This window comes from Gopherus flavomarginatus, chromosome 6 (genome assembly GCF_025201925.1).
Source record: "Gopherus flavomarginatus isolate rGopFla2 chromosome 6, rGopFla2.mat.asm, whole genome shotgun sequence".
In the NCBI taxonomy this organism is placed as follows: domain Eukaryota; kingdom Metazoa; phylum Chordata; order Testudines; family Testudinidae; genus Gopherus; species Gopherus flavomarginatus.
The window spans coordinates 136,977,619-136,995,053 of NC_066622.1; the positions used below are offsets into that span (position 1 = coordinate 136,977,619).

Genomic DNA, 17,435 nt, shown 5'->3' on the forward strand with positions numbered 1-17,435 from the left:
GTTCAGGACTTTACGAAGGTGAGTGTGGGGGCTGGGACTGAAAGAACAGCTGCCTCCACAGCTCCCTGATCCCTGTGTGCTTTACACGCTCTTGGGATAGAGATCTCACCCCCCTGAAATGCAGCTGTCTCTGGGGTGGAACAGGGCAGCTGACTACTAGGCACAACAGGAATTAGGACTCCTGGTTCTATTTGCTGCTGAGTGACCATGGGCACGACTCCTCCCTTCTCTGTGCCTCTATTGCCCCAAGTGCAAGGTGGGATAAGGGGTCTTTGCATCCCAGGGGGTATAAGTGCTTGGAGAGGTTCAGTTGCATGGCCCCTGTAGTTCCAAGCGTTACTATTAACGATGGGCTGGGTGGACACTTCTCAGAAGTATTTAACCTATGGATCCCTGGGTCTGAACCCGAGAGATGTGTCATCCCCCCTTGCGTGCGCACACACACAAAAAACACGCCTGGTCACACTCTCTTTCCAGCAGGTCACACTTTATTAGGCTGCTGCTCCAGCCTGCGGAGGCTCTGTATGGGGAGGGCGCTCGGCTTGTTGGTGAATGGGTGCCACTGGCCCTGGATGCTGGGGTTGTCCGTGTGGAAGGGCTTGCGGATGCGAATGATCTCCAGCCCTGACTGGTTGGCCAGCTTCTGGACCAGCTGCGTTATCTCAGCCACTGTCTTGTCAGCGACGATCTCTTCCCTCACTGCTCCGTTCACTGGAAGGAAAGAGAAGAGCCCAGGGAGTTGGCCTAGACCCGCTCTGATTGCCAGACACACAGGCTACGCAAGGCTAGTAATAAAGCACACCTGCAGCGCCTCATTTAAAGGGATCCCAATGTGAGCTACATGGACTCCCCCGCACCACCCCAACCGCTGAAATGCAGCCACCTCTGGGTGGAATGTGGCAGCTGTTTGACCGCGCACAGTAACACTGCACAACACTGAGGATGGGATGCAAAGGAAAAACAATTTAAACTGCAGGGGGCTTGGGGCGGTAGATCACCCTCCCCATTTGGAATTTGGACACTGAAATATCGCCCTGATCCACGCCTGCTTAGCTGTAGGTCTGGGCACGCAGCTGCAAGCCAGACCCCTCTGTCATTCCCACCCAGCTACCCCTCGGAGATGGATGCAGGAGAGACTCCTACACTTCTGCTAGCTTTGGGCTGAGGAGGCGTCTGCCTGCCCTGCCCTGCCCCCAGTGGGGGGCACAAGGATCTGCATCTTGTCGGCTGCCTGAGTTATCCCCGTCCCATCCCCTCCCGCCCCCCCAGGAATAACAGAGCTCGTGCCCCTGTGGGCTCTGCAGGAAGGCCCCTATTTCGGCACTGTCAGTGTGTCTATGTGCTGGCACAGCACAGCGAGGGGGCCGTCTTCACCTCCCTCTTGCCTCCCACCATTTGTGTGCCTGGCCCTCCCAGGAATCAACGCGGCCCTGGCCCAGGCAAGCCCCGTTCCTGCCAGACCCCAGGGCGATTCCTGTGCAAGCCGGGGAGACGGCCAGCTGCTATTCTTAGCCCGGCGTGATGCGATCTGCAGCGGCAGGTCCCATTCCACGAGCCTGCACTAGAGCCTCCTGTGGTTCTTCATGGCCTGGTTTTTAAAAACCCTCTGCAGCCCCCCTGCTCAGCCAGTGCTGTCTGCTGAGCTCTGTAGCTGTGCTGCTGAAAGGGGCTGGGCCGGCTGGGAGGAGCCAAACAGGAGAGCTCCAACTAGCGACAGGGCAGGCTCTCCCTGCTCCAAGGTGCCTGCCTCTGCTGAGCGTCAGAGAGTCGTTCTGAATGGGCCAGTACCGTCTGAAGGGCTCTGGCGTGGGTTTGGCCATCTTCGGGAGTGCTGCAATGGCACTGGGGGCGATGCAGGCAGCTGGCCCCCAGCTGAGACCCCGCCAGCTCACTGCACCCAGGCTGCAGGCCTCAATACCCCTGCCAGCTGCATTCAGAGGTGTCAGTCAGGATGGGCTGACGGGAAGCCGCAGCCCATGCACTGCCCAGGCACCTTATAAAGAGCCAGACAGGAAACACCACTGGCCTTTTGGCTTAAAGGCCAGCAAAGGACTCCTGTTTCCCCGTACCACCACCCACGTCCCTGCGGTGAACTCAGCAGCCCTTCCAGCATGACCAAGGGGAGAACATGCAGCGAGGCCCATGCGGGAGATCCAGGGCCATGTGTCTTTCTCGAGACCCTCCCACCGGCTATGGAGAGTCAATGGCACTTGTGGCCGTTAACCCCTTTGCTGCTGAGGGAAGAGGCTTTGGCTTTCTCCAGGATGGGAGCGATCTTAATGAGCGCTCAGCGAATGGAACACAGCCGGGTAATGCGTTCCCCTCAGGACATGTCTCAGATCAATGCATTTCAACACATGATCCCATGTTGATACCTCTCCAGCCTTTCCAGCCACAGCAAAATGCTGAGTGCTTTGCATTTTCTTCTCCAGATACAGTTCTTTACTCTGCTTTTTGTCTTATTTGCGCATCTGAGAAATCTATTCTAGGGAGATGGCACCACCTACCCTTCAGAACATGTACTGCGATGCCAAGATAGTACTTCCCTGGCAAGATGTTAAAAGCCCATTGAAACTGCCTAGATTTCAAATTAGCCATGTTGCTATAACCGCATACCTGCCAGGAAATGAGACAGACAAGGTGGGTGAGGTAATAACTTTTACTGGACCAACTTCTGTTGGCGGAAGAGACAAAGACAAACTTTCGTGCTACGCAGAGCTGTTCCTCCGGGCTGAGCTCTGTGCAGGCTGCAAGCTTGTTTTTGTCTCTTCCACCTACAGAAATTAGGCCAATAAAAAATTATCTCACTTGTCTTGTCTCTCATGGATTTCAAGCTGACAAACAATGACTTAAATGTAGTTGCAGGTCCTACAGCTGGTCCTGACCAACTGCTGCAGTCTTACAATCACAATTAAATTGTTTTTTCTCTTCTTTGCTGCTGCAAGAGACCCAAACCAGGGGAGTTGGAGTACATGAGGCATATGTGCTGTCAAAAGCAAGATCCCACAAACTTTCTTCTAGTTTCTTGTTAGTTCTCTTTGTTGCTTTAAGAACAGATGCATACTTTTCAGACTATGACTAAACCGGGTGTCCATTTAACAAAAGCCATCGTTTTCTTGGGCACTCTGACAGCACAATATGAACAGCACTAAACTTCCAAAAGCTTATTCCCCAAATTCTGGTCTGGGTATAGTTTTACTTGGTAGAGTTTGATTCTCTCCATCCACAGAAGACTCACAGCTCTACTGCCAGAGAATCCATTGTCAGACACCTAGAAGCTGGGGCTTGTCTATGCTCGAAAATTAATTCAGATTAAGATAGCATGTAAATGTAAAGCACTATAGCTAGGCCTGAATAATTCCAGGTGTGGACACTCTTATTCTAGAGTAAGAATGCCTAGCTCTGGTTTAACTTAATCCACTTTAAAAGTGGATTTATCTTTTACCTTCATACAGCTCTTCCCTTTCATTCAAGCCTCTTTGATCTGGGAGGAAGCACTCACCAGTGCGAGGCTTTAAACCCCCTGTTTTCTGGGATGACTGTTAAAAGCAGGGAAGTTCTCAACAAGTCTCCCCTTCAGTTAAGGTGGAAGCAGCATTTTTCATACTCACAATATTCTGCGACCACTGTGGGACTTCGGCATTTCTGTGGGGTCACATATACCACAATGCCAGGGTTCTGCTTGGCAAAGTCCAACACCTTCTCTTCTATGTAGCCTCTACAACAAAAAAGCAGGGAGAAATCAGAGGTGAGGGGTCAGTACTGTAACACCTACGTGTGAGCTCTGCGACCCACCTTACAGAAGGAGTCAGGGTGCAGGTGTGCTCCCCCCACGTGGCACCTGGCAGCTCGCCGAGTGAGACACAGGAGCCAGAATGTAAGATCTGAGTGCAGGGAGCAGGAGCTTAGTGCAAAGATCTTAACAGGTCCTTCATGAGTGGTGAGAGCGCCTGGGGGTCAGGGGTTGGGTGTACACACCTATCCCCCGCCCCGGGGTAGAGGTCAGAGTGCAGGGGTCACAGCACCTGCCTGCCCTGGTTAGAGTGCAGGGGTCAGGGGGTAACGGCACCGGCCTGCCCCAGCCAGAGTGCAGGGGTCATGGCACGTGCCTGCCCCAGTTAGAGGTCAGAGTGCAGGGGTCAGGGGTCACAGCACCTGGCTGCCCAGTTAAAGTGCAGAGTTCAGGGGTCACAGAACCTGCCTGCCCTGGTTAGAGTGCAGGGGTCAGGGGTCACAGCACCTTGCTGCCCCGGTTAGAAGTCGGAGTGCAGGGATCAGGGGGTCACAACACCTGACTGCCCCGTCAGAGTGCAGGGGTCAGGGGTCACAGCACCTGGCTGCCCTGTTAAAGGTCAGAGTGCAGGGGTCAGAGGTCACAGCACCTGGCTTCCCCCGTTACAGGTCAGAGGTCAGGGGTCGGTGGGACGCACCTGGCCCCGCGCGAGGTCTGCCCGCCGGGGCTGAAGACCAGGCTCAGGCGCTGCAGCTGACACACGTAGCGGCCCAGCCCGTTGCGCAGGACGCTGCTCAGGTAGCGGCTCGGAGTCCCCCGCGCGGTCATGGCGCCGCGCTGCTCTTCCGGCTCCGGTCCCGCCCCGGAAGTGACGTGGAGATGTTGTGGTTCCGGGGTCGGGGGAGGATGGCGCCTTTCCTGCGGCACGTGGGGAGCTCGAGAGCGGGCGGGGGCGCGCGGGGGCCGCCGGCCTGAGGGGCGGGAGCGGGGTCGGCGCCGCGGAGGGGAGGGGCGCCGGGGAGTGAGGGGAGGGGCGCGGGGGGGTGGCGCGAAGGGAGGGGGCGGGGGGCTGCGGGCGGTAGGGAGTTGCGGGAGGGCAGGAGTGGGGCAGGGGGAGGGGTACGGGGGGGTTAGGGGGCTACGGGGCCAGGAGGCGGGGGGGCTGCGGGAGGCGGAGGGAGGGGCAGGGGGCTGCGGGGGTTGCGCGGAGGGGGCAGGGGGCTGCAGCCCGTAGGGCCTTGCGGGGCGGCAGGAGGGGGTTGTGGCGGGAGGGGGTGTAGGGGGTCCCCAGGGAGTAGGCGGGAGCTGGGGGGAGGGGCTGCTGGGGGCGCCAGGTGAACTTGTGGCGCCCTGTGCGGGAAGCTGGCACTGGTGGGATGATGGGGGCCCCCCCCCTGCAGAGCCCCCCTGCGCCTGCTGCCTGCGCTCACCGGCTGGGCAAGGGGCTGGGGATCCCCGCTGGGCCTGGGGACCCTGGTTGGCCCCTCCCTGCGGCACTACAAGAAGGAGACGCTCCCTGCCTCCGAGGGCCCCATCCCAGCCGTGACCGTCACCGAGATCCGCCAGTACCTGCGAGCCCAGGGCATCCCCTTCCTCGACGGCTACAGCTGCCTGCACGCGCCCAGCCTCTTCGTGGAGGGGCCGGGAGAGCAGCAGCCCCCTGCCGGCAGCGCCCGCTACAGCCTCTTCATCGACAAGACCACGGGCAGCTTTGTGTGCACAGCCACCCTGGCCGAGGGCACTTGGCAGGACTTCCAGGCTAGTGTGGAATTGAAGCACAAAGGAGTCCCTCATGCTGGCCTGGAGCAGCTTGACGGGGTGGACCAGGCTGGGGAGGACGCCCGCCATATCTGGGACCGGGCGCTGCCACTCTGGGAGCTGCTGGACAAGGAGGAGACTCGGACGGCCAAGGCCATGTTCGGCATCTCCAAGGTGTCGGACGCCACCCTGAAACGCTTCGGGGTGCGCTACCTGAGGACTGCCCGCACCCTAGTCTTCCCCTGGTTCAGCCCCCGTGGCACTGGCCTGAAGGGCCTGAAGCTGCTGGGGGCCAAGTGCCAGGGGGACACAGTACTTTACGTGGAGAACACTCTCCCTCGGCCAAGCGCCTATCACAACCTCTTCGGGCTGCCCCTGATCGGCCGCAGAGACACAGAGGTGGTGCTGACAGGCCGGGAGCTGGACACCCTGGCACTGTACCAGGCTACTGGCTTGCCCAGCTTGTCCCTACCCCGTGGGGCTACCTGCCTGCCCCCGGCCCTGCTTCCCTATCTAGAACAATTCAAGCGCATCACCTTGTGGCTGGGTGAAGACCTTCGCTCCTGGGAGGCCGCCAAGCTCTTTGCCCGCAAACTGAACTCCAAACGCTGCTCCCTGGTGCGACCCGGCGACCAGCAGCCCCGGCCCCTGGAGGCTTTCACCCGCGGTATGAACCTCTCCAAGATCCTCCGCTCCGCCCTGCCTGCCGGGCACAAGTCCATCATCTCCTTCCGCCAGCTGCGGGACGAGGTCTTCGGGGAGCTGTCCAACGTGGAGCAGGTGGCCGGGGTCAAGTGGGCCCGCTTCCCTGAGCTGAACAGACTCCTCAAGGGCCACCGGAAAGGGGAGCTCACCATCTTCACAGGTGTCTGGCTACCGGTGTGAGGGAGGGGGCTGGGAGAATGGGACTCCTCTGGCAGCTTCAGCCTCTGTGTTTGAGCATTTCTTCCCTCTGTCTTTCATTGGCCTAGTTGTGAGGGGGTTGTCTCTGCAGAGGAGTTCTTGTCGCTGCCCTTGTCTTTGATCGTACTCCTATAGCCAGGACTCAATCGAGGTGGCTGCTGCAGACTGGTGGGTTCCTGTTTAATCCTCTCTTCCACACCTGGAATTGCTGGTAATGTCATGTCCTGCACTGTAAAGCTGGCTGTGATGTTACCAGTCTGATTTCCAGTGAGGAATGAGCAGCAGGAGCTGCCAGACATTGAAGAGATAAAGAGCCTGTTTTCATACCGTTGGCCTTAGAAATAATATTCCCCCTTGTTCCCGCTCCCACTGGAAAATGTAAGATACTGCATGAGTTTCTCAAGGACTCTTGGGTGCAGTTGATCCTGTTGAAGTGCTTCCAGGTTAACGTGGCCCAGTTTCTTTTTTCCAAGCTGCTTTAAGTGATGTGTAAATGCCCTGTGCGTCTGGCCTGCCTGTTACTGCAGGCATGGTGACGAGAGGTCGCGTGCTAGTTCCGCATCACTGTTCTCATGTGGAGAACCCTCTTGTGAGGGTGTACAGCAGCGCAACTCAGCACAGAGTCTGGCCCTTCCACATTAGAGACAGAAAAGACCTGTTGGGTCTCACTGAGTCCTTGACTGGAGGAGGGCTGGGCCCTATTGTATATTCCCCAGTGATTTCCCCACCCCAGAGAAGTGGCTCCCAACTAGGGAGGTTCTTCTCTAGTCTCTATTAGGAGGAGTTTCCTGCTGTTCAGCCTCCTGCAGCATTCTCTGGCTAGCAAGGCAGGCGAGCCTAGGGGCTCTAGCTCTCATTTAACCCTCTTGCCATTGAAACAGGCCCGACGGGCAGTGGGAAGACGACCTTTATCAGCGAGTATGCCCTGGACCTCTGCACGCAGGGGGTGAACACCTTGTGGGGTAGCTTTGAGATTAACAACGTGCGCCTGGCTAAGATCATGCTGACCCAGTTTGCTGTGAGGCGGCTGGAGGAGCAGCTGGAGCAGTTCGACGAGTGGGCAGACAAGTTCGAGGACCTGCCACTCTACTTCATGACCTTCCATGGGCACCAGAGCATCAAGTAACGTATCTGCCAGCAGTCCCGTTTTTGCACATCCACCCTCATGAGACCTTTGCACCGTGTTCACCATGGAGGCAGTGATCTGCCCCCAGAATATTTTGTATTGATATAAAATGCTGTGGGGCAGTCGGGGGCGCAGGGACTTCCCCAGGGTCTCACAAGAACTGTCGGTAGTGTCAGGATTAGAACGAGGCAGTTCTTTGCTCCAGATCTTGTGCCCGGTCCACTGGACCACAGCTCCGAGAGGGATCTAGGGGGTCCTCTGTTGCTATGCAGACTGTGATCTGGGGCACTTACATGGACCGAATGGAATCACCAGAGCCATTTGGTACCTAATGCCAAATGTATGCCTGGGGCTAAAAACAGGTCAATGGCCCTGGCCGCAAATGCCTGCCGTCTGCTGCGGGACACTAGAGGGAACATACCCTGGCCTCTGGGGGAAGAGAGTAGCAGCAGCTTTACAGGCAAGGAAGGCCTTTGGTTTGGCCTCTTACAGCCAAAAGTGTGTCTGTGATGCCTTCTGCCCAAAGCACCTTGTGAGTGTCGATGTAATTAACCACACAGCCCAGCCTGTAGATCGGGGGCCAACCCCTGGTGTAGCCGGTTGGCTGAGGTGGTAACTTGCCCTAGGCCTTGTAATGAGTGAGTGGCAAGCTGGGAATGGCTCTTCAGCGTCCCCGTCCCAGGCTTCCACCACAAGCCCCTCGTTCCTCCTCTCACCTTCAGAGGAACCAGCTTCCCTGGTGCCTCGCTGAATGCATGTGACTGAGGCAGCTTCTTCTCCTTTTCTCCGCAGGACGGTGATAGAGACCATGCTGCACGCGGTGTACATGTATGATATCAGCCACGTGGTCATTGACAATCTCCAGTTCATGATGGGGCAGGAGCAGCTCACTGTGGACAGGTGACCCTCTCCCCTCGTACTTGGTGTGTTCCACTCAAGCTTCCTCTCCCCAGCTTAGGACCTCCTCATGCAGTCCTCTCCGGTGTAACCGGTGAACCTGGTTCCTTAGGGCCCCAGCTCACTTGTTCCCCTTCTTACCTGGACCCACATGCCCCAGGGAGCCTTTCCTCATGTAGAGGTGCCGCCTGTATAATGTATTTAGGGAATCTGGTTTTCTTACCATCTGCATTGTGGCAGCACCTAAGTCGTAGACCAGGCCTCGCTGTGCCAGGCATTTTACAAACACAGGACATGCATCCGATGAAGTGGGTTTTCCCCCACGAAAGCTCATGCTCCAAAACGTCTGTTAGTCTATAAGGTGCCACAGGACTCTTTGCTGCTTTTACAGGACATAAAGACAGTGCCTGCCCCAAAGAGCTTCCAGTCCAAGTCATGTGTTTTTCAGTATCAGTCGATAAAATACCTTTGAAGAGAACATCCCGTTAGTCAGTGTCTGCATAGTGAGCTCTGGAGTTTACACTGTTTTTGGGGTTTCGATTTTTTGGTGCAAAGTGTTTTCTCAGCTGGGAATTTTACGTGACAGGAAGATCAGGGCGAAAGGGGGGGGGGAATTGCTTCAGGTGGGTTTGTATTAGGAGATACATTAAAAGCTGTTTTATCTGGCACGTTAGGGGAATAGGGGGTGCCGGTAAGTGAAAAATGCCGGTTAACTAAGAGGGAAGGAGTTTGGGTACGGGAGGGGGTGGGGGCACAGGGGGCGCTCATCTCAGGCAGCTCCCTGCAAGTGGTGACCTGTCCTGGCTGCTCCTAAGAAGAGGCGTGGCAAGCAGCTCTGCACGCTGCCCCTGCCCCGCCGCCTGGCCAGTGGGAGCTGTACTTTATTTATTGACTAGAATGATTTTGTGCTTCTCCAGCCCCTGCAGAATCTCAGGGAGCTTTGCAAATGTAGCAGCCTGCTATACAGACAGTGCACAGGGCTCTCACTTCAGCCACTGCTGAAATGCGGTCTCTTCTGGGGGATGAGGGGGAGCTGTCTGATAGTGCGCAGCAACACCAGGTAGCATTTCAGTGCTGGAAGGGCAGTTACTGGACTCAAGCGGCAGGGGGTTATAGGGAGGCAGAATGTACCTGAGTTTTGTCATTTGGCCTGGAGCCCAGGATTGTGGGGTCTTTGTGATGCACGAGAGATGAGCACTTCGGTTTCTATGTAGCAGCCTTTCCTTTTAAAGAGGCACCGTGTGAAGTTTGCTGCAGCCTTGGGAAGCTGCAGTCAGGACTCCGTTGTGCCGGGCACCGTAAAAACACAGCAAGAGACAGACCCTGCTCTGAAGAGCTTAGTCCAAAAATAGAATGACATTGAGATTTCTCGAGAGCTCGGGTCTCCAGTAACCAGTCTCGATGGGGATGACACAGGATCAGGTTCTTCATCTCAGTGCCTCAAAGTGCTTCCCAAACATCAGTGGCCAGAGCCTCTGCTGATGCGAATGGGTGCAGCTCCACTGAAGTCAACCCACCGGCACCTCTCTCAATCCCCATGTGGGGCAGGGAAGCCTTAGTAGAGGGATACATTGAAATGCAAAGAGATTAAGCAACTTGACTATGGTCATGCTGGATGTGTGTGCCAGAGCTGGGATTAGAACCCAGGTGTCCTGACTCTGCCTGCTGCGCTCACCGCTGCATGGCGCTCTAGCTGCTAGTAGGAAGGATGACTTAGTGGATAGGGGACAGCCTGGAACTTGGGTGCTGTGGGTTCAGTTGTCTGCTCTGCCAAAGACTTCCTGGGTGGCCTTGGGCAAGTCACTCAGTCTCCGTGCCTCAGTTTCCCATATGAGCAATGGGGACAGTAGCTCTGCCCTGCCTCCCAGGGGCATCGGCTCCATCAGTGAGCCTGAGGTGCTCAGGTACTGCGGCGAAGAAAGTCAGACAGTTCCTAGAGAATGGATAATCACAGGGAAATGAAAGACGTAGAATGACAGTGTATCAGGGAGGGCTCATTTCACTTCCTAATGTTTCCCCTCTCTCCTCAGAACTGCATCTTTCCCTCACTTCATGCCCCACTGCTGTTGGGAACCAGAGCTGAGGAACCCCCCTCTCTGACCAGCTGGTTACTGGCTGGTAGCCTGCTGCCATTTACCATCCCCCAGCCCCATGTGAAGTGACCCCCTCTGCTCGCTAGCTGGATGGAGAGTGGCATGTTTAATGCCATGCTTCCGGCTCTTGGGCAGGGCCCGGTACCCGGTAGGAGCGGAACTTGTGACTCCCCAGTGTTTGGCTGTCCCCCTGGGTGCTATCAGTGCCTATAAACTGGAATCTCCTGACTGCTCCTGTGAGAAGGGCTGAAGACAGGCTCCAGGGCTCTCTGGATTGCAAGGAGGCTGGTCTCTTTATTCTGCTCTCAGATTTTATCTCGTCCAAAAGCCCAGTTTATTGCTGAGATGGAACAGTGGGAGCTTTATCTTGTAAAGAGCTCTGCGTTTTAAAACCGGAGACAGCGTGGCCATGCCTGTAAGAGGCATTTTTTTGTACAAAGTTGGTAACAAGTGTTGTAGGCTAATTAGGATGTGCTGAATCCAGATACGGTTATTCCTAAGCTGTACGTTGGGAACAAAGCCTCTACAGAGAGGACAAGGTAGCACATGGAAATCACTGATGGTTCAATCTTTATTACCTTTGCGGTTAGGATTAACAAACTTCAGTTGGATTTTACTGAGCTGCAGGATGTAATAAAAGTGAGCAAACAATATGCACGATCTTTTTATCACGCTATTGAATTTCAGTTTTTATTTGGCAACAGGTACTGGGAATATTTGAATGTAATACCACCAGGAAAGAGCGTGTTCACGCGGCTCTTATATAGTGAGCATTAACACCTTGAAACAAAAGTATGCAATCTGATTTAACTATTAGAAACACAACATCTAATCCAAAAACACCTGCTTTGAAAACAAGTGAGAGAACTTTCTTGACCGAACATTAAGAGGACATTTGAATGCACGCATGTTAATGTTGTACTAGATCAAGAAACTTCGAGTCTTGACAGCGGCAGATTGAATCAACTTCTGATTAGGTCTCTTGTTATGACACACCTGCTCATTTAATGCAACCATCCTAAGCGTCAAAGACATTGACACAACCTTGTTCCAGTTCTCTACGTTTGCATGCTCCTGCACCAACAAGCCATGCTGTCCTGTGCCTACACCACTAACTTTTGCACCTTCTTGTGCAGTCACAGAATATGGTGGTATGGGTGGCAGTGACATGAGCAGTGGCACTGGACTCTGTCCTCCTGTTTCCAACCCATTGTATTTGGCAGAGGAAGTATTGGATTTGGGCAGTGGACCTGTTTCCAAACTAGTGCATGGTAATGAACCCGCTGTATGTGGAAGAAAAGAGCATGACTCGTTGGGGGTAGAGCTTCTGATGACTGCAAGTGTGTGAACTAAGTGGTACATGTGTTGTCAGTGCTGTGAGCTTCTGGCATGCCAGGCACTTCACAAACGAACTCTTCTGCACCCGAGTCCAGCTCACCTTGCCTCAGGTGTGTGAGAAGCTGATGGTGTCACATCTTCTTGCCGTGGTCAGCAGTAAAGGAGGTAGAACCACAGCCAGACAGGGCATGAAATGGGAGCAGAGATTCCAGAACAGTGGGTCCATAGTGTCGTTTCTCACATGACAGGAATGGGAACGTACTTCGGTTCCTTGGCTACGCCAGCGTTCATCCAGAGCTGCCCACGTGTCGTCGTGCTATAGTGAGCCACCGAAAGGCTCTGCGTTCCTGCCTGTTGCCATTGCAGTAGACAGCGTAAAACCATTCTTGTGTCGTCTTCTCCCTGATGTGCACACAGCCAACTGGTGTCGAGCGCAGTGCTTCAGCCTCACCCGGGAAAACGACCAGCCAGAATGATGGTTTTATCCCGTGGTGCTTGTGTCATTAGTGGCTCAGATAAAAATGTGGCCAAGTCCTTCTTATTTTCTGGAAGTGCAATGAGATTTCACTCAGTTACTTGGAAGTGGCATGTATCTGCCTTCCACCACTCTTCAGATGGGTCTTGTACCTCTTGGCCATTTTTGCCTTGTACCACCCTTAATAGATTCTTGTCCTTCCTGTCGAAGCCTGCTGCAAGGTCTCCAAATATTTTGACCCAGACAGCTTTCCTATGGCTTGTATATCTATCACAAGACATCTTCTCCCAGTTGGTGGGAACTGGACATCAGCCGTCAGTACGACACCCAGTGATGCTTCTGTGCCTGTTCTGAGATGGCCATGTGCCTGCTAATGCCAAAAGGAAAGGCATTAACTTACGTTTCAAAATCTATGGCAAATTCCCGGTCCTGCTGGCTTCATAGGCTGTGCTTAGTTGCTGATGGATATTTCAGTCTGCCTCCATGTTTAAGGCCTTTGACTTCTTTCCCTACCTCATATAGCACAGAAAAAGTTAGAGCTTCTTTCTGGGCAGTGGATCATGACTGTGTTCCACGTCCAGGCTCCCGCTCTTGTGCCATAAGCGGGGGCGGCTCTAGGCATTTTGCCGCCCCAAGCACGACAGGCAGGCTGCGTTCGGCGGCTTGCCAGCGGGAGGTCCACTGGTCCCGTGGCTTTGGCGGACCTCCCGCAGCCATGCCTGCGGGAGGTTCACTGAAGCCGCGGGACCAGCGGATCTCCCGCAGGCAAGTTGCCGAAGGCACCCTGCCTGCCGCCCCCGCGGCCCTGGCAGAGCGCCCCCCCGCGGCTTGCCACCCCAAGCACACGCTTGGCATGCTGGGGCCTGGAGCCGCCACTGGCCATAAACCATTACACCCCAGTGCTGTCCAGCTGCACTCATGCTAAGTCTTTGCATTCAACGGTGTGTCTTGTGTGGCTTCAGGAGCCAGATCTTTGTTGCAATATTTTGCAGTGAAGTGGGTGGTTCCTTCTCAGAGAGGTTCTTGACGCTTTGAAGCATTTGTAGGAGTGCATCCTCCTCTTCATTGTCATGTTACTTCTTTGCCTTGACTCGTTGTGAAGACACTGGACCTGGACATCCAGACCAATGTGGAACGTGCATCTGGTGTCTGCTGCGATATGGGCTCCTGGATTGTAAGACCAGGCTCATCTGCAGAGGGCTGAGTGAGTCCTGGTGATGCCTTCCCTTCCGCCTCCCTGTTAAGCCATGCTTGGCCCTGACCGGGGCCACTTGGTTGAACTTCTGACGTGATCTCTTGATGACGACAGGAGAACCCCTTGAGCACTTCAGCTGGTAGCTGATGCATTTCTGTGAGGTACGTGGCACCCCACCGTGCATAGTTTGTGTAGTCAAGATCTCATGAAGAATGGTATGATGTGTCAGGTCTCGAACTCAGGCCTCCCCAGACAGCTGCCATGTCCTGGCCTCCATCCACTACTGAAACCAAGTGGACTGAGAAGTTACTCGGCCTATAACCCCGGCCAAGGCACCACCCACGGGAGCTCTGATTGGAGGATAACCCGGCTCCACCGTTTGGATCAACTGCACTATTTAAGCCAGGAGAAGGCACAGAAAGTTTGTCCGAGCAATGAGGTGGTTTCCTATTGTGGTTACACTGAACCCTGCTTGTCCCTGCCTCCTGCACCCTACCCTGTTCCTGGCTTGTGACGTTATTGATATAAACTGGGACCATAGAGAACGTGGTTTGCAACCAAGGTCCTGTAGTGGCACCAAATCTTATGTAAAGGGGGTCATATAAGGTGTCCAAGACCAAGTTATGAGTTACTGATTATGATTATGCTGTCTGTATGTCTGTATCATTTTGTAGTTGAAGTTATGAATATTGGCTATATACTGTCTATATTTCAAACTTGTGCTGTGTTACTGGGAGAGATCCCAGACAAGTGGGTGTTAGCTCTGCTTAGCCTGCTTGATGGCCCATTAAGGACCATCAGCTACACAATTGACCCATTGAGAGGAGGCAGATATGCCTTGTGACTCAGCAGGGTGTGCAGAAACTGGCCCATGTGACTGCAAACTCCATTTTGCTGTAATTTTCCACAGTAAGAACAAAGAAGTGTTCTTACACCTGGAAGTGCCTATATAAGGCTGATGCCTCATCTCCATCTTGTCTTCAATCCTGCTTCCTACCTCTGGAGGGACTTTGCTACAAGCTGAAGCTCTACACAAGGAACTGATGACCCATCCCAGCGGGGATGTTCTCCAGAGACTTGATTTAAACCTGCAGTTTACTCCATCACTGCTACAAGCCTGACCTAAGAACTTTGCCATTCCTGTATGTAATTGATTCCATTTAACCAATTCTAGCTCTCATCTCTATCTTTTTACTTTTATGAATAAACCTTTAGATTTTAGATTCTAAAGGATTGGCACCAGCGTGATTTGTGGGTAAGATCTGATGTGTGTATTGACCTGGGTCTGGGGCTTGGTCCTTTGGGATCGAGAGAACCTTTTTCTTTTACTGGGGTGTTGGTTTTCATAACCATTCATTCCTAGGACGAGTGGCACTGGTGGTGATACTGGGAGACTGGAATGTCTAAGGAAATTGCTTGTGTGACTTGTGGTTAGCCAGTGGGGTGAAACCGAAGTCATTCTTGTCTGGCTGGTTTGGTTTGCCTTAGAGGTGGAAAAACCCCAGCCTTGGGCTGTGACTACCCTGTTTAAGCAATTGGTCCTGAATTGGCACTCTCAGTTGGGTCCCGGCAGAACCGCATCGTCACATGGCTCCTACCCTGCTCCTGGCTCCTGCCTTACTCACACCTTCGCAGCTGTTCCCACCATGCTTGGTCCTTGCCTCTCCTCCTGCCCTAGGCCTCGCCTCCAATCCTTAGTGACCAGTCCTGGCTCTGACCCTGGCTTCCGACCCTGACTCCAGCTTGACCCTTAGCTCTGGCATTTGGTATCCACCTTGGCTCTGACCCTCTGCTTTGATTCCTGGTTCTGACTCTGGCTTGGCCCCTGGCTCTGGGAACTGGCAGTTGATTCCGGTGCTGACCCTTGGTTTTGTTCCCAAACCTGGATGCCTGCTCCGCCCACTAGTCCTGCTCTGACTACTAGGTCTGACTGCCTACATCCTAGTCCATAACAAATGTCATCGTACATTTGAAGATGTAGAGATGCGGCTCCCAATTTCCTTCTCTCTAGGCATAGGTGAGCATGATCAGTGGGGCCAGCATTTCCATGGACTGCCACCAAAACCTGAAGTTCACACGACCTTGACCATGGCTCATCATAGAGGTGGAGGTGAGATCTTGTGAAGTACAAACTGACGTGAGCTCACCATAAAAATGTGACCCGTCACCTCTGTTCTTGAAATGTCAGATTGTGAGCCTGCGTCGCCCTGGCATGTGGCTTGGCATTCAGAGCTTGTTCTGTTTGGTCCAAGAACTCCACTTCCCATCCAGGCATCTGCTGGCCCTGAAGCCAGTGTGTGCCGACCTGTGTGTTTTTGAAAGTTTATTGAGAAGTGGAGACCTTCTGATCCTGATGTAAGTCGCTCTCTGTACTCTGGTGTGGCTCATTTTAGTTCCATCAATTTACAGTACAGAGCTCAACAGAACCATGTACTGCTGCCCAAGCACTGATGACACGTTTGCATCTCTCCAGTAGTTGTTATTTCTGGGTCTGTTGTCGTGTGCAGTTGGTTGAAATGTGTCCACCTGGAGTTCTCATTTGGATGTTGAACGATAAAGCCCATATCAGAAGCTCTTTCCTCCATTGCAGGTTTGCAGTTTTCTTGAGAGTCAGAGCACCACGTTTTGCAAACACAGCCCTTGGATGGACTGGTTTTGCTTTCCCATTTCATACATTGGCTCATGCGATTGTCGATGGCATCAGGAACGTGGAGTGTGCTGCAGTTTGTAGGCTTTGGGTCAGTCAGTATCGGATCAGGGGCAGGTTCTCTCTGCCAAGCGACAACTGGGGTTGCATGGAAGGAGCGTTTCCCATCCAGAGAAGATCATTTGTGTCAATTTTGCCAGCTGTGTATGAACAGACTTCCTGGGAATCGGGTTGGGAGAAGTAGCAGCACCATTCTCAGTATCCGTAGTTCATAGGGTTTTCTCTGCTAGGGCAGTGTCCACCTTTCAGATTCCTTGGTAAGTAATGCAGTGGCCGGCCTTATGGCCTACGACTCCTACCACTGAGGTAGGAATGTGGAATTTCAGGACCAGCTTCTATGCAAAATTGCTGTAACGATTCCCAATCTCAGATGGCTCCAAAACGTAGCCTTGACTGGCTACAGGCCGAAGCTCATTTTGAAGCCAAAACGTTGCTGTGTCAGTAATTTTGCTACCCTCACTCTTTGTCATCACAGACCCCGCAAACGGGATGTAACCAATCAAGTGGTTCTTACCTTTACGGCAGCTAAACGAACTCTCCTTTTGTGGCCAGACACAGCCTCCTTCATCTGTTCATTCATCTTGAAAGTAGTTACAGAGATGAGCCTCTGTTTAAGGGGCACTTCTTGACAAAAGATGCAGCATCTCCAGTCCATAGGTGTCACAGAACTAGTCTGGCTTGTATTACAGCCACTGGTGTCTTTACTGGGAGCACTACAATTTGCCACGTATCAGTTGCAGATCCTCTTGCTTTGCGTAACCTCTGGATTTTGCCTTTGTCAGCGTATTGGGCACGGCAGTTTCTGTGCCCCGGGACTGATACTGTCTGACATGAATGAAAGATGGACTCCATTCTGTCAGTGGCCACTCTGTGTTTCACATCTTGCATCTTCTCTTTACTGGCTCTTGCCTCCCTTATTCTAGGCAATCCTTGTTCACCTGTTTTACGCACATCTTCTCTACTTGGTTCCTGGAGAATAATACAGAGACTAGGAAACTCAGGTGGCTCTGTTGAAACTTTCAGTTTCCTGTTTTACAACTGTGACCAATAGGAGTGTCATAAACCACTGCCCCATCTAACTACTGTTCTCTGTTTGTAAAATATATCATCCTCACACCTTCTGTGTTAATTCTCCCCTAACCACAAAGCATAGTGGGCTATGAAACCAAGGCCAAGCATCCGAGAAAATGATTTCACATATTACAGGAAA

At 53.5% G+C, this 17,435-nt stretch overlaps 2 protein-coding genes across 9 annotated transcripts in view; one reads left to right on the forward strand and one right to left on the reverse strand.

Moving 5' to 3' along the window:
• Positions 1-466: 466 nt before the first annotated feature.
• On the reverse strand, positions 467-4,593 carry MRPL43 (mitochondrial ribosomal protein L43). The gene is made up of 3 exons (XM_050958251.1): positions 4,431-4,593; positions 3,612-3,718; positions 467-711 (listed from the first exon to the last, which is right to left on the reverse strand). Exons 1-3 carry the CDS (start codon positions 4,559-4,561, stop codon positions 482-484), a joined length of 468 nt encoding a protein of 155 aa, XP_050814208.1. The 5' UTR covers positions 4,562-4,593; the 3' UTR covers positions 467-481.
• A 968-nt stretch (positions 4,594-5,561) lies between these two features.
• TWNK (twinkle mtDNA helicase) overlaps positions 5,562-17,435 on the forward strand; it is a 103,834-nt gene continuing 91,960 nt past the window's right edge. For all 8 annotated transcript variants that reach the window (XM_050958153.1, XM_050958148.1, XM_050958154.1 and 5 more), the window contains exons 1-3: positions 5,562-6,356; positions 7,276-7,516; positions 8,313-8,420. In XM_050958153.1, the coding sequence (XP_050814110.1) occupies positions 5,648-6,356; positions 7,276-7,516; positions 8,313-8,420 (1,058 nt within the window). In that variant the 5' untranslated portion in view covers positions 5,562-5,647. The remainder of the gene's footprint in view (positions 6,357-7,275; positions 7,517-8,312; positions 8,421-17,435) is intronic.

Bases quoted from the DNA above. Each gene is read 5' to 3' on its own strand.
- MRPL43 (XM_050958251.1), bottom strand. From the start codon at position 4,561: ATGACCGCGCGGGGGACTCCGAGCCGCTACCTGAGCAGCGTCCTGCGC. The intron at 3,719-4,430 runs GTGCGTCCCACC...TTTTTGTTGTAG, and splicing joins CAGACCTCGCGCGGGGCCAG to AGGCTACATAGAAGAGAAGG. The intron at 712-3,611 runs GTGAGTATGAAA...CTTTCCTTCCAG, and splicing joins CACAGTGGTCGCAGAATATT to TGAACGGAGCAGTGAGGGAA.